This window comes from Vitis riparia, chromosome 14, assembly GCF_004353265.1.
Source record: "Vitis riparia cultivar Riparia Gloire de Montpellier isolate 1030 chromosome 14, EGFV_Vit.rip_1.0, whole genome shotgun sequence".
Lineage (NCBI taxonomy): Eukaryota > Viridiplantae > Streptophyta > Magnoliopsida > Vitales > Vitaceae > Vitis > Vitis riparia.
The window spans coordinates 17108039-17125451 of record NC_048444.1 but is presented as its reverse complement, the minus strand read 5'-3'; the positions used below and the strand labels follow the sequence as shown (position 1 = coordinate 17125451).

Genomic DNA, 17413 nt, shown 5'->3' with positions numbered 1-17413 from the left:
TATTTTCTTTTATTTTTAAAACTTCTTTTATTATTAGAATGATCATAAGTGTTTGTTTGTCCTTTTCTCTATTTGCTCTTATTATTATTATTATTAGAATAATAGTATTAACAATTCTTCGATGGAACTCATATTTTAAGTAAATACATGAATAAAACATAATATTAATAATATAAATAGTAAATTAATAACAACATAAAATTAATAGTATTAATAATTATTATTATATAAGCAATATTAATAGTATAAATACCAAAGTGAATAAATAAATTAATCATAATATTTAGTAATAATAAAAATATTAATAGCTTCATAAAAATAGTAAAAATAATGAGAGAAATGGTAGAAAAAGACAAAAAGGTCATATAGGCATTTTTGAGTGGTCTAATGGTCAAATATCCTTCACAACAAATTTATTATAATTGAAAGGTTGTGTGGGATAGAATGTGAAAATTTTGTAGTCTTTAGCCTATTTATTTAGATTATATGACCCAAAAAACTAATATTCCCTAAAAATATGCAAATCATCTATTCCTGCTGTTGTAGGCTGTTGGATACTGACACTTGTTGGGCAGAGTGTAATTTAACTTATGACTAGAACATGTGGTTCATTTGCCAAAATCATGCTCAAGTCCAAAGATGGATAGCATAGTCCAAGCAAACATGTTTAAAATCTTTACTGAACTATAATCAGCCAGCATAGTAGCAAATAAATGTAATTACTAAGACTAATGCCTGAAATCAATGAGGGATTAGCTCAAGGAGCACTAGAACAGTTGCTAACAGCAGTGGGGCCCCTGTGGGCAATGAGAAGCTTAAAAAATGATGTCCATTTCTTTGAAAAAATCCACTATAGTAATGCCAATAAAAATAGAAAATGGGAGGTCCACAAGTCCTGGTTCCATAGAGGGAAGAATGGCAGGGGCCTTGCCGTATGAAGCTTCTTTTAGATAAAAAAAAAAACAAGCAGGATTGCGGAGCTGTGAATCTGCTTATGATATCAGAAAGTTATAAATATTAATACAAAACTGATATCTTGAAATAAATCCTGTTCCTTGCTTGTGTCTAGTGTTTCCTTTTCTCTTTCACATTTTTGCAAACCCTGTAAAACCACTATAATGATTCTATAATGGGATTCTGAAACAAATCATGATATATTTTAAATGTAGAGATTCTAAACTCAAGCCCTTGTTGGATATGAATTGTAAAAGTTCTCTTACACAGGAGTTTTCTAAATAAAAGAAAAATAAAATAGAAATTGAACCAAAGTAGGAATGCTAAAGAAGTTCGTACTGCTTCCATCTTAACTCAAATTTTGTCGATTCAATCTTCCATCTTTTGGAGTTATATGCTTTGTCTTTTATGTCTGCTTTTTCTAATACACCTATGTCATGGTGGCATTTACTACATATATTTCCCCCCTCTTATGATCCAGTAATGTGTACATACCTGTTTGGAGGCAACTATATATGCTCCCTGATGACAGAAAGGTAGATTCCACCCTCAACACTCTTACATGCTGATGAAAGAATGATGGATCCCCCCCTGCAGCTAAAATTCCTGCTCTGGCCCTTTCATTCTGTTGTCTGTCTCATATCTCAGACCTAGGTTGAACCTAGGCTCTAATACCAGTTATTAAGGGTCAAGGGAAGCTTTATCACCCACTTTTTGGGTAGAGTGAAATATGATTGGCATGCATATCAAGGTTCAACATAAATAAATAAATAAAATAAGAAATAAATAATTGAACATACAGGAGAGAAAATAATATCTCTTATTAGCGGAGTTGATGTAGGCAGTCAACGCTATGGGGCATTATCAAGGCTTGGCTCAAGTGGTAAAGGGTTCAAGGAGGTTCCAGGTTCAAGTCCCAAAGGGGACAAAAATTTACCTTTTAGAAACAAAGAAAGAAAAAAATCATTGGATTGATCATGCAACATTCAATTGTGAGATAACAGGATGGATTCGGATGCTTACCTTTAAGGGCTAGGTTCATAGTTGCCAGAGTATTATGAGAATTTTGATGATCATATTTAAGTTTCTAACTACCTGATTTGTGGATGTTCGTAAACCATCTCTTTGGTCATTGACAAGAGAAGTGTTAATGTTTTTCAAATCTTTGACTTAGGATCTACATGAGGGATGTTCTTTATAAGGTTTTGTTAGAGGATCCTTTTGAAGTTCTCCTAGAGCCCCTCTGAACAGTATTTGGGAAGTTCTATCCTCTTTGAGAGAAGACATTTATATAGAAGGTTGAGAAAGGATATTCCCTGCAAGATTTCTTTAAGATTAAGATGACAATTAGTGACTTAATACTGTCATTGGTGTTTTCCAAGTAAGATCAAACATGTGTCACAATCTAATTCACACTTTGACCTTTTTAGAAGATTGGCTTACAAAAGATGATTTGCTCATGAGATGAGTTCAGTTAGCCCTTGAACTCCCAAACTAAGATCCTCCAATTATCTTACATTCAATTCAACAGGGAAAACTAATAGTAAATTTTAGGATCTTAAGACCCTATCTTGCCATGAATCTTGATAGGTGTTAAGTATCATGGTGTATAAGGATATATGGATTGCTAGTTATATAGCATATGGTAGGCCTCATTTCATTTCTTAAATGATGCCCAAGGGCGTTAAGCCATCAATTTGATCCACATGTCTAAGCTCTTAGGTAATGGGACAACAATTTATACCAAGCTAACACCCTCAATCAGATAGGGTCCATTACCCTCTCATGGAGAAGCTAATCATAGATCGCTGATGAATAGATGGGAAATAAACTGTTAAGAGAGAGAGAGAAGAAAACCTTGATTCTCATTCATATTGTGTCTACTTACAATTGAGAAAATATATATATACAAGGCTAGGAGTCTTAACTACCATACATGTGACCTATATTAAAAAGGAAAGATTGTACACTATAAATTCATTATATTCAACACTCCCCCTCAAGCTGGAGCATATACGTCATATGCACCAAGCTTGTTATAAATGTATTTAATCCTAGGACCTCTGAAAGATTTAGTAAAAATGTCTGCTAGTTGATCATTTGAATTAACAAAACTTGTAGCAACACATCCTGATGCGATCTTCTCTATAATGAAGTGACAATCAACTTCAATATGTTTGGTCCTTTCATGAAAGACTGAATTGGATGCAATATGTAATGCGGCCTGGTTATCACAGATGAGTTTCATCTGTTCATCATTTCCAAATCTCAACTCTCGAAGAAGATGTCTCAACCATATGAGTTCACATGTTGCCAAAGCCATAGCTCGATACTCAGCTTCAGCACTAGATCTGGCCACTACATCTTGTTTCTTACTCTTCCAAGATATTAGATTACCTCCAATAAAAACACAGTACCCTGAAGTGGAACGTCTATCTGTGGGTGAGCCAACCCAATCTACATCTGTGTAACCAACAACCTGAGTATGACCTCTGTTCTTGTAGAACACACCTTGGCCTGGTGTAGTTTTGATATATCGAAGAATGCGGATTACGGCATCCCAATGGCTATCACATGGTGACTGTAGGAATTGACTAACAACACTCACAGGAAAAGAAATGTCTGGACGAGTAATGGTGAGATAGTTCAATTTACCTACGAGCCGTCGATATCTCCCAGGGTCTCCTAAAGGCTCCCCCTGTCCTGGTACAAGTTTGACATTCGGATCCATAGGTGTGTCTACAGGAAGGTTTCCCGGAATTGATGACACGGGGAAATTGGAAAGAATTAGGTTTTCTCCCTTGGCTCTGATACCATGTTAAGAGAGAGAGAGAAGAAAACCTTGATTCTCATTCATATTGTGTCTACTTACAATTGAGAAAATATATATATACAAGGCTAGGAGTCCTAACTACCATACATGTGGCCTATATTAAAAAGGAAAGATTGTACACTATAAATTCATTAATTATATTCAACATAAACAAACAAAATGACCCAAATTCAAGACCCCTAGTTAAAGAAAGCTCCATTACCACATTAAGCTATCAATTTGATCCAAAAGCCTGAGTTTTTAGGTAACAAAACAATAATATACACTAGGTAGCCACCCTCCCTCATGTGCAAGCTGTTACTTGCATGTGGAGACACACCACAAATCATAGATAAACAAATAAATAAATAGATAAAGAGACTTCAATTGAAGACCTCTAGTTAGCCAAAGCTTTTATATTATGTTAAGTCACCAATTTGACTCAAAAGCTTAAACTCTTAGGTAATAGGCTAATAATGTACACCAAGCTAACAAGTGGGCCTCACTTTAATAGTTTTGCTATTAAATTGTATGTTCATCTTTGTTAGAGCATCATATGCATAATGGACCCAAATCCTAACAGCTTAACCTTTTAGGCCAATTAGTTGCTCAACATAGTATTAGAGCTCTAGTTAACTCCCATCTCTTTATCTGCCTACCTGTCTATCCCTCAGTCTGTTTATTTGTGATCACAAGTATGTGATTTGTATACCTGTCTATCTATCTCTCCATGTGCAGGTATGTAGCTGCATGTGAGAAGGGTGTTAGAGCATGATGTGCATAGTGGGCCCAAATCCTGATAGTTTAATCTTTTAGAAAAGTTGGTAGCTTAACAATCTTTATGGTAAGATCATTTTTATCTTACCATGTGTGGTTTGGTCTGTACCATGTGTTGATTGTTGCTGCCACGTTCTACTTGGTCAGTGCTGCTTTCAGCTTGGTCAATGCTGCATTCTTCATAGTTGATGCCATGTGCCACTTGGTCACCACCATGTGCTGCTTGGTTTCTATTATTTATTCTTGGTTTCTGCCATGTATCCCTTAGTTTTTGGGTCATGTATTACTTTGTAAATTGTTGGCTTTGAATGTGGATGTCAAAGGCCTGCTTTTCATTTGTTGTTTTTGAATGTGGATTTCAACATGTATGCATTCCAAAGCATTAACATTTGCTTCAGATAGATTATTCACAGGACGCATCTGTTCCTATCTTTTATTAGTTATTCACTGTAGTTTAAAAATGCATCATCCACCTGATGCTATTATTTAATGGGGCTAAGTATTAAAAGGGAGGTGCTTTGTTGCTATAAAAATGGGGCTAAGTTAATAAAGGAGGCTATTGCTTCATATCTGGGAAACAAAAGGAACATAGGTAAGCATAACAAACCTTTGGCACCTTCTAACTGAATTGCATCTATTAATACACTTTATGATGGATGCCTACAATGACCAAATGCCTAGAAAGTTTGTCTAGATGCCTGCCTTCTTTATTAACAATCTTCCCCAGAATTACCACTTGCATATATTACAGGTTCACTAGCAAGAGGAAGTCCAATAGAGAATGCTTCTCTTTGTGCCAATGGTTAGTCATTCATTATTAAGTGTTTCAGGGTTTAGAATTATGAAAGTCCTGAGCTCCCTGAGTTCTGATATTCAGAAGATAAGTGTGTTTTTGTGATTTACTTTAACAACCTTCTTGAAGTAACCTTGTAAGGCTCAAATGAAGATGTTATTTCCTTGTTTCTGTTCGTTACTGTTACCCTGCATATAATATTTACAATATGGTTTTGTCATTATATCCTTCAGTTCCAGTAAAGCCTTTTATTTCTTTATTTTTATCTTTTTATCTTTTTCTTTTCCAGGCAACCTTACACAAGGGGATACTTCACATGGCTGGGCAATTGGGGCTTGACCCTCCCACTATGAATCTCTGCAGTGGAGGCCCCACTGTGGAGCTGGAGCAAGCACTAATAAACAGTGATGCAGTGGCAAAATGCTTTAATTGTTCTGTATCTAATGCAGCTATTCTCTTTGTCATTTACTGTTCAACACGTATTCCACCATCAGAAAGAATTGGAGTTCAGGACAAGCTAGACACAGTTCTTAAGCAAATGAGGTTATTTCAAGAAAATAAAGGATGCTTGTCTAATGTTTTGTATCCCATTTTGCTGTATGTTCTTGTGCCCGATCTTCCAAAAAGGTAATAGTTTACATGTTTCTGCATTTGATTCAGCACATAGTTTTAAAAGGTGTGCTTTAAGCGCGCCTAGGCTGAAGGTGCAACCACTCCCTATTTATAGTGCCTCGCTTGCTAATATGCGCCTTATTGAAGAGGCATCCTTGTGAACTTTATCTTCTTTTTTAAATACTTTTATTCTTGAAATTTCTAGTTTGGTAATGAGCCATAAGTGACAATGGTGGTCACATGATAATGAAACACTTCAAGACTAAGCAAACTAAAATTCCCACGAGGAAATTATAATTGACTTTTAAAATTATGATAATGCTTTATCTGGTAAAATACCAATATAAGCTTTTGTTCCCTCAAAGTTTGAGTGGTCTAGAAATCTCATGAAAGTAATCTCTTATCACATCTCATGCATAGTTGTTAAAGACAATCCTTAAACATGCGTAGGCCAAAGGTACAGCAACAGCTCCCCAGCTATGGCACCTCACCTATCAAGGACATGCCTTGACTCAGGGTAATACAATGTCACTCTAGCCCTTTTTTAAAACTGAACAGTGGAGGGCAAAACAATGTCAACACCTAGAAAGTGCTATAATTTTCCTCTGGTGTCTAAGTTTCTGAGCATCCAAATAGTTAAACGTAGATTCTTTGTCCTACCCATTTATTCTTAATATTTCAGACATTTTACTCAAAATTTATTACATTATTTTTTGTTGAATGGTTGCTTTAGATGGTTGGAACTTTGACTTTTTTGTTATTTGGATTAGAATTTTGAATTTGGTGATATATGAGAATATGAAAAATCTTTACATGTTCAAATTTAAAATATTTTATAAAATTGCCCATGTGCCCTATATTATGCCTCACTTTGCTCACCTTGTCCCTAGGTCCTAGGAGACAATTGTGCCTTAAGTGCAGTCTTTTAGAACTATGATCCCATCATTCCTTTTGTCTATAGATGGACCCACATGGGGTTTGTGATTTTCACACTTTCCATCTTCATCAAAGTAAGCATGCAATGCATACAATCAGACAACTTAGGGACATGCAAAATAGAGCTATGCCCTTTTTTTTTTTTGGATAAAAAGAAATATATTAGGGACACGTTAAGCAGTACAGCCCACCCTCATATTGTGGTGGATAGGGAGTTGGTCACATCTTTAATATTTTTCATTTTCTGATATTGCAGAGCACTTGTAGAAGTAAAGCCTGTCTTATATGTGGAAGATGATATGAAGACAACTGAAACTACTGTAGAAGACATGTCTTTCACAATTGCACCAAATCATTGGGATTTTCAGGAGGCTTCCTGGCATGATACTTGCATTCAGAAATCTGTTATTCCTGGGAAGATATGTGTGATCGTCCTGTCTGTTACAAATGAACTTGCTATGAAAGTTTGTTCTGAGTGTCCAGGTTGTAACCAGAACAATCAGGATCATCGATTTGGCAATGAGCAAATTGACAGAATAACAAGATTTTGCATTTATCTTCTTGATAAAGTCCTTGCAGGAAATGGTTTCTCTTGGGAAGATATTACGGTTAGTGTCTTAAATGAACCCATAATTTCCTGAATGTGATTCTTCCTGGATTTTTATCAAATTTAATATTTCCTTCATGATTGCTTTCAACTATTCTGTCCTTGTGTTGTTGAATTGCTATTAGATTTTTTAGATGTTTTTAGTGATTCAATCCCCAGATGTGTGTTTGCTTGACCTCAAAAAAATTTATTTTTCCATGTATGATACAAGGATATGATATTTGACATGCCAATGTTTCAGTACTGTAATCAATTATCATGTGCATGCAATTAATCAAATGATAAAATTTTGAATGTGCACAAGATGTTATGTAGTAAAAAAATTGTGAGAATAGTTTCTCTCATGCATTTTTGTTATGGTTGCACAAACCTATCTCTTTATATTTGTTGAATCTGTAGACTGTGTTTCAGTGACATATCTATTGTCAAAATATAGTTCACTGTCTAAAACTGACCTGGGACACAAATTGTCTTAAGTTGTAGGGCAATGAATTGTGTCAGAATTTCCCCTTTGAAAATTTTTCAAAATCGTTTTGTCCTATGTCTACAAAGAACTAAAAGAAGTCTTAAACCTGACTGCTTGGGATGGCAAAAATCCATTTTTCATTGACTCTATCTAGATCAGTATCATCTGTTAGATCCTTGGAAACCACGTTCTTTCTCACTGCTTTTATTTGCCTTTTTTTTTTTTTTTGGTGTATAACTCATCCTATGGGAGCCTTCAACTTAAATCAAATCACTTGTCTATGCTAATGCATTCATAATACATGGCTAAAACATCTTCCAGCATTTCTCCCCATCTTGTCACTGGTTGGCACCTCATCTACCTTCATACTTATGTCATCACTCTCTCCTTCCTCATTTTTCCATTCATCCATCTTAACAGCCCTATTTCAGCTATTCTCATTTTTGAACAAGTTTGTTAACTGGCTGAGGATCTATACCATGAAGTTTAGTGACAGAGCTATCCTACTAAATTTGCACTTCAACTTGATAGGTATTTGCTTTTTTGATCAGTAAAAAACAGGTATAAGTTAATAGGTACCTAATAAAAGGGGGTGCAACCCTACTACATAGGAAATATGCAAAGTGTACTAGACAGAATAAGCTAAACAGGACAATGACTGAAAACTTACATCAGCCTAACTCCTTCCCAATCAATCAATAAATTCTAGAAAAGAAATGTTATTACTTGCAAAGAATCTGTAGACCACTCAAAGAAGGAAAGGTTCTTCTAAGCCTGATCAGAGCACTTCATATCTTCAAAAGTCCTCTGGTTTCATTTCTTTGATTGCAATATAACTGCACATGCTCCTATAATTTAATGGGCAATGTCCTCAATCTCCCTTAGTATGGCTAATCCTTGACAATGAAAATGATCAATTTTAGTTAATTGTTGGCTATCAATTTGCAAAGCACTCATTTGTATCCTTAGTTAACCAAAAAATTACATTTATATTCTTTGGCCTTCTTCATTTAAAACCTTAAGATTCTAAAATATCATTTCATAGTTATCCATCAAAAAGTATTACCACACAGTTCTACCTTGGAATTAATCCCTACTTTGGTTTCTTCATTGTAACCAATGCAACAGGTAAAAAGGACTAAATAGGGCCCAATTGCTTTTAATCGAGTTATCAACCATCCAAACCTCACAGATGAGTTCCAAGTTGCTCTATGGTGCAAATGAATGAGATATCTTTTATTAACCCTGAGGAGTGGGGTCTTGCATCAGTTAAACAATTTTGACTATGTACTCCATAACGGGTGTTTGAATTTGGGATGCTGTCTTAGGGGCAATATGTCATCATTTGCTTATACTATGCAAATATCTTTTGTAAAAATGCGGTCCTTGTTGGAGCCACCCAAAGTCCTTGCTCACAAACTTGTGCAGTAGTTTTGTAATTTCATAATGTTGGAGCATGAGCTAAGAAGCTCTTCTTATACATTGATCAAGAGAGTGACTTCATCTTTCAGCCCTATATTTACTCATTGACCACTGTTTGGTCCTAATTATTCTTTTCACTGACATGGTGACCATTGACCTTGCTCTCCTATCAATAACTTTGGTTCTTCACTTTTGTTGCTTTATTACCCTTCTGGCCTTCAAGAAGTTGGTACAGATATTCACTTGACTATGGCAACCTATGCCCCCACCAAGTTTATAGAAATGTCTGGTGTAACCAGGGGTTTACTCTGTTGAACCCTTACCATTTTTATTTATTTATTTATTGTGATAGGTAAGCCAAAAAAATATATTAATTGTGCCTAAGAAAAAATGACACCAAGGTAAACAGGAGGTGTACAAAGGCCACACAGGATAGGAAAATAGGGGGAAGAAAAAAAATACCCCCTTCTATCAGGCAATACCCAACCAATCAAATAAATCTAACATAGACATTGAATCTCCATCTATAAACAACTTAGCCCAACACACCAAGGAATAGAAGAATGAGAATTTTTTGATAGCCTGATCTGGATGCTCTACATTTCAAACAATTTGCTATGTCTCTCCTTCCAAACAGTCTAGAATAAGCACAACAGAGCAACTCTTCATGCCTTCTTTTCTTTCTCATGAAAGTCCCCTACAAACTTAAAAAACCTCTCAAAATGCAGAGGGCAGCATGTATGCTAAAATAATCAATGAAAAATTCTTCTTCAATCATGCATGAAAACTTGATCTTCATGCTAAATCTGGGTAGCAAAGGGAAAGGATACTGGTTTGAAATGTAGTAGCTGTTTGGACTTTATTGATTCACTTTCCACTTGAACTCAAGTAACCATATGACTGAAGTGTATAGTAAGGGACACAAGTGACTGAGTAGGATATGAAAGGTATCCCAAACCCTAACATTTTTTTCGTTAACAAAGTTTGAGTTTTTATTAGGTTATTCATCATAATCCTCAAAATTCGCAGCACAATATTAAACATCTCTACAGAAAATCTTAATTTGCCCTTCTCTTGGTCTCTTACATCTTTTTTTCAAGTTTCTTTCATTGTTCCCTGTGCTTGGGGTAAACTCTTGCAGAGCGTTGGAGAGCAAGTAGAATGACACTTATGATCATGATCCCTATTGAGACAACTTTAGTTTAGTGAGTTGCACAAGTATTGACCATAGAGGTGGTGTAGAGACTAGAAAGTGTACGACTTCATTTTATTTTTTTTAAATCTCAAAAAATGGTTTTTCCATGATACTTGAAGCAGAAAAATGTAGTTGAATCATCAATTGCAGAAACTAAATACATAGCAGTGACCACTGCAGTATGGCAAGCAATTTGGCTTCATAGGATTCTTAGTGAGTTAAGGCATGAGCAGAAAGATTGTACAAAGATTTAATATGATAATTGGACTATAAGCATATTGACAAAGAATGTGATGTTTCATGGTAGAAGAAAACCATTCTTTTCTCACCACATGCCAGTGAACTTGGTGTCTTTCCTCTGCATCAAACTCCTCAATTGTACACCTTCAGAGTTAATCCTACCCTGCTGAGGCAGTCTTGGGTTAAACCCCACACTCAACCCCTCTGCCTTAATCTCCATCAAGCCCTTTAATGTCCTCTTTGTTGTCATGGGCACTTTGGGAAGTCAGTGCTACCTTTATTTTGGTTGTTTGCTATGCACCCTTACCATCCTGAATAACCATATAAAGGCCAAGGTTGAATGAAGATAAGAATATCAAGTCCATTTTCATGAATCTCTTTGTTTCAGTGAGAATTCCTCAGTGGCTTGCTACTGATCTCTGCCATTGCACTGTGTTGGAGTTGCGAATGATACCTCTCATCTCATTCTTAGACAGCTCACTCAGCATCTATAAAAAGAACAAGATGACCGTTTCTTCTTGACTACTAATTGCTTCGGGCATCTATTGACTGCCTTCTCTTCTATCTGAGAATATCTCTTTTGCAATTCCTTTTCCTCCTTCACGTATATGGTTTCAATATAAAATGAGTCAAAACACATTAGGGTTATGTTTGGTTCCTGGAAAATGCTAAGGAAAGAAAAAAAATACTAAAGAAAATTATTTTCTCATTTTTGGTTTTATTATAGAAAATATGTAGGAAAATAAAATAGAATTAAAATTAGTTAGAAACTTATATACTTTTAAATTATCTATCTTTATCTAGAAGTGGAAAAATAATTAAAATGAGTTTAAAGTAGTATAAAAATTAAATTATTGTCTTTAAATCTAATTTTTTATTTTCCTTCCACATTTCCTCTCAATTTTCTTTCCTCGCATTTTCCCTCAAATTTTATGGGAATCAAAGATTGCCTAGAGGAAAAAAAGAAAAAAGGAATTGGGACCAAATGAACATGTATCAACAATAGAAAGAAAGAAAGAAATCAACACAAGATTTTGATTCTTCATCTGATCTAACAAACAAGTATTTGTAGAGATTGAATTCCTCTGCTGGACAAAATTCCAACCTAATACTGTTCTTAGGATTATGTTCTGCAATAATCCTGGGAACTATAATTTGTTATGGCTATGGCAGAAAGCCCAGGCATTCTTTGGTCCCATAATAATAATCTCAAGTCCTGCATTTTTCCATTCTTTGTGCCATTGTTCTTGTGATCTGCCTTGTTCTTTTCATTTATTTATTTATTCATTTTTATGTTTTTATGTTCTTTTGATTTTGTTTTAGGTCTAAGTTATTATTATTCCTCTCATTCTTACTCTTTTATTTTGTAGAATTTGAAGTTCTACTTCCCAACCAGCCTTTGCATGCCTCTTGAAACATTGTCACTCATGTTCACCAATGCATTCAATGAATTTGCTGAAATGAGTCAGAGGATTAAAATTGGTAAGGAACCCATCTTCAACCTCATTCCTGTTTTGGGTGCTGGGAAGACCTCATCCATGGATGATATCATCACCTGTGAGCTGTTTTCCCAGAAACATTGATGATTCCATTTCCCAATTTAGTGGCATTTCTTTGTGTTATTAGAAACTTGATGAGATAAACAGACACAGCAATCAAAAGAATCAATCACATGAATTATAAGCCATTACATGCTGCTTATTATTTTTGAGTCTTTTCCCGTCATTAGTGATCCATTCTTTGTGATATGATTTCTGTGTATATAAAGTAGCAAATATGTAGTGCTGGCTTCAGAAATGCTTGTTAAGTTGTGTGCTCTCATACAGGAGTAGGTGAGATATGGATAGATTAAAGGTTTTGTTTTTTGAGGGTTTCTTTTGTTAGACCTGGTTGATTGTGTTCCATGTTTGACAAAGAGTCAAGAACTGGGCGTGGGTTAAATCTGGGACTTGAACTTGGGATATTGAGTGTTACATTATAGGCATAGAACCCTAGAAATGGAGAAATGTATTGCCACACAGCAAACTTGGACATCCAGGGAAAATTCTGACTTGGATTGTACACTTTGATTTCATTCCTTACTTTGATGAAGGGACAACTTTTAGAAACCTTTTTATTATTATTATTTTGATTTCATTTATGCTTTGGATGAGGAGACCACTTTTGACAAACATTATTTTGTTGATTTTTATTACAATTGTTGCTTGCTTACAACTAATCAATCAAGGGGGGTCATAGAGAAAAATACTGCAGTGGCTTTTCTTGTTTGTTGTTTAGTCAAAAATCAATGCAAAGGTGTTGTTCAAATTTAGATGACTGTTATTTTTTTTATTCAAAGATTGGATTTAACTTGAATAATAGAAGTCAAGAAAGGGGGAAAAGAAAAAGGAAAAAAAAAAAACAAACAGAGCTTCCGATAGACCATAATCTTGAACCATCTTGAATTAGATAGTTGGCGGATGATTCTTTGGATGACATTATTTATCTGATATCGTTTCTGATCATTCATCATTTAGTAGCATTTGGAGCTCACTCTTGGATTTCGGATACTATTACGAAATAATAAAAAAAAAAAAAATAATAAATATAATCAATATTGTTTAAAAAAAATTTAGCATTAAACTCTTGAATCTTTATGAAAAGGTAAGGCAAAAACTTTATAAATTTAATATTTCTTTCCTTATTACTTTTATGAATGTTTTTCTTTACCATCTTTTGGAGAATTATGTTTTCAAGTTAGTTGGGGTTGATAGGCTCAACATCCTCCTAAGTTGTATAATTGATGGAAAGAAAATATAATATTAGGGATAAAAATTCCATATATATATATATATATATATATATATAATATTGTACCTATGTGTATAGTGGTTTTATGACCTAGAGGTACCAATGGAAATGAGTAAATCAAGAAAAAAATCATAATGAGAAATGTACTTGATCTTGAAATAAATAATATTAAATCTATGTATATATATATATATATATATATAATTTCTTTTCACCAACCTAACTATTTCTTTCGAGATTTATTTTAGGGGGAATGTATATGTGTTTTTTTTTTTATTCATCTTTTCTTCTTCACTGCAAAATAAATAAATAAATTTGGGCTAAATTCTACTTTTTAATATATCTTTTATTTATATTTTTTTTGGTTTTATAAACTTCTTCATCTCAATCTATACATTATTTTACAATTAGTTTCTGCATACTTAGAATTGAGCAATTTATCTCTTAAAATTATTTAATTGGATAACTTCACTTTTAAAAAAAAAACATTTTACTAATATAAAAATTCAAGTGCAAGGATAAATTAATCATTTAAAAGGTTTGAACATTAAGTGACAATATTTAAAAATTTAGTGATGAATTATAGAATATTGAACTTTAGGAATAAAGTGCAAAGACCTAGAAGGTTAATAAAATAATAGTTTTAAAATAATTTTCTATATCTTATTTTTTTATAGATTATAAAATAAAATAGCTTTTTATTTGTTTTAAATATCAAGTCATTGAAAAGATGATTCACATATCCTATGTTGACACATAATTTATGCATGTGGATGAAATTTGCATCACTATATAGGGGTGTTACACTAGCTGTATAGGACAAATATAATAATCATACAAGGTGTGTACAAGATTACCCTTGAGAAAGATTTCAATCAATTTTGAACAACTTTTTATTATTATTTTTTTATCATCCAAGGACTATACACTCATGCCACACATTCCTTCATCATACGCTTATCAGATGCACTTTCTTTAATTCACACACGATTATTAAAATACTTATCTCATTAATTATATTTAGTGAAAAAATTTTGTTTCTACTATTTTTTTAACTAACAATTGAAAACATGGTTCACACAACCTATGTGAATAAATAATTTATGCATGTGGATGAAATTTGTACTATTGTATAAGAATGTTACATTAACAATACGAGACAAATGTACATACAAGAGGTGTACAAGACTACCATTTGTGGAGGATTTCAATTGATTTTGAACTTTTTCTTTTTTTGTAATCCAATGATTACACACTCACATGTCATACATTCCTTCATAATATACTCATCTCATGCATTTTATTTAACTTGCACATAACAATTGGAATCTTATCCTGCTAATGATTTTTGGAAAAATAAAAAATAAAAAAATTTGTTTTTGCATATTCCAACATTTTTTTAACAAAACCATTGGAAACATAGTTTGCACATCCTATATGGGCATATAATTTATGCATGTGGATAAAATTATCACCATTGTACAAGGATGTTACGCTAACTGTACAAGACAAATATACTAATGGTACAAGTTGTGTATAAAGCTACCATTTGTGGAGGATTTCAATTAATTTTGAATAACTCTTTTTTTTTTCTTGTCATCCAAGGACTACACACTTTCATGCCACACATTCCTATATCATACATCTATATTATGCACTTTATTTAACTCGCACATGATAATTGAAATACTTACCCATTAATGATGTTTGGGGAAAAATTTTATTTTTACTTCTTCCACCATTTTTTGAGCTAAACCATTAGAAATATGGTTCGCATATCCTATGTGGATACACAATTTATGTTATTTGAAATTTGCACCACTATACAAAGAAAATGTACTAACTATACAGGCAGTGTATAAGACTTCTTTTTATCGAGAATTTCAATCAATTTTGAATAATTCTTTTTTTTTTTCTCCTTGTCATCCAAGGATTTCATAGTCTCATGTCATACATTCCTTCATCACACACTCATCTCATGTATTTTATTTAACTCACACATGGTAATTGGAATATTTACTTCATTAATGATGTTTGAGGAAAAATTTTGTTTTCAAGTCTTCCATCACTTTCTAAACTAAATCATTGAAAACATAGTTCACACATCCTATGTGGACACATAATTTATACATATAGATGAAATTTGCACCATTGTACAAAAGTGTTACATGAATTGTATAAACAAAATATACTAATGATACAAATGGTGTACAAGATTGCCTTTTCTAGAGGATTTCAATCAATTTTGAACATTTTTTTTTTTCATCCAAGGGTTGCACAAAGTCATGCCACACATTCATCCATCATACACTCATCTCATATACTTTATTTAACTCGCATATTGCAATTGAAATACTTACCCTATTAATAATGTTTGGAGAGAAATTTAGTTTTTAGGTTTTTCATCATTTTTTTAACCAAATCATTGGAAACATAGTTCACACATCCTATGAGGGCACACAATTTATGCATGTGTATGAAATTTGCACCACTGTATAAGGGTGTTATAGTAACTATGCATGACAAATGTACTAACTGTATAAAGGGTATATAATATTACCTTTTGTGAAAGATTTCAATCGATTTTGAACAATCCATTTTTTTATCATTTAAGAAATGCACACTCTCATAGCACATATTCCTCCATCACACACTCATCTCAAACATTTTATTTAACTGCACATGACAATTTGAATACTTATCCCACTATTAATGTTTGAGAGAAAATTTTGTTTTTAAGTCTTCCATTGTTTTGTAAACCAAACCAATGGAAAAATGGTTAACCCACCTATGTGCACACATTAAGTAGGAGGTGTATGAAATTTGCATTACTGTACAAGATATTTATACTAAGTGTACAAGACAACTATACTTTATTGTGCAAGGGTTGTATAAGACTGTCATTTGTTAAAAATTTCAACTAATTCTGAAAAAGCTTGTTTGTTTATTTCCTTTAGCCAAGAATGGTGAACATTATCTACACACATTGGTTAATCACACATTCATCCTATGCTCTTTATCTAACTTGTACATGACTATTCGAATACCTACCTCACTAACGATGTTTGATGAAAAATTTATTTTTTTTCTCCTTCCATTGTATTGTGAACCAAACCAATGGAAACATGGTTAACCCACCTATGGGTTCACATTAAATAGGAAGTATATGAAATTTGCGCTGCTATACAAGGTATTTACACTAAGTATACAAGACAAATATACTAAAAGTATAAGCGGTATACAAGATGGCCATTTATGAAGAATTTCAAGTGATTATAAAAAACTTGCCTGCTTATTTCCCTTGGCCAAGGATAAGGGACATTACTCACACATATTGGTTAATCACGCACTCATCCCCATACACATTATCTAACTCGTACATGGTCATTCAAATACCTACTCCACTAATAATGATTAAAACAAAATTGTACAACAATTTTTTCCCTTTTTCTAAACCAAACCAATGCAAACATAGTTAGTCGACTTATGTATAGACATTTACAAGGAAGTATGTAGAATTTAAGTCATTGTATAAGGATGTTATACTGACTATATAATGTAAATGTACTAACTATATAAGGTGTGTATAAGGTTACCATTTTTTTTAGGATTTCAAGTGATTTTGAAAAACTCTCCTTTTTTCTTGTCACCCAAGAACTACACAATTTCCCCACTTAAATTCCTTCACCCAAGAATTGTTACAACTCATATTTTTAAATTTCATCATCAAAATTGTAACTGCATATTTATTTTTTTGTAATTTTAACAATGTTCTTTCTTGGCACAATTCCATCCCATATGAAGGAGGA

At 33.3% G+C, this 17413-nt stretch overlaps 1 protein-coding gene across 1 annotated transcript in view; it reads left to right on the top strand.

The window, feature by feature from the left end:
- Nucleotides 1-12930, top strand: part of LOC117930727 (diphthine--ammonia ligase) — a 44585-nt gene extending 31655 nt beyond the window's left edge. The window contains exons 10-12 of the mRNA XM_034851389.1: nt 5626-5963; nt 7141-7492; nt 12185-12930. Coding sequence (XP_034707280.1) covers nt 5626-5963; nt 7141-7492; nt 12185-12397 — 903 coding nt within the window. The 3' untranslated portion in view covers nt 12398-12930. The remainder of the gene's footprint in view (nt 1-5625; nt 5964-7140; nt 7493-12184) is intronic.
- Nucleotides 12931-17413: the final 4483 nt, after the last annotated feature.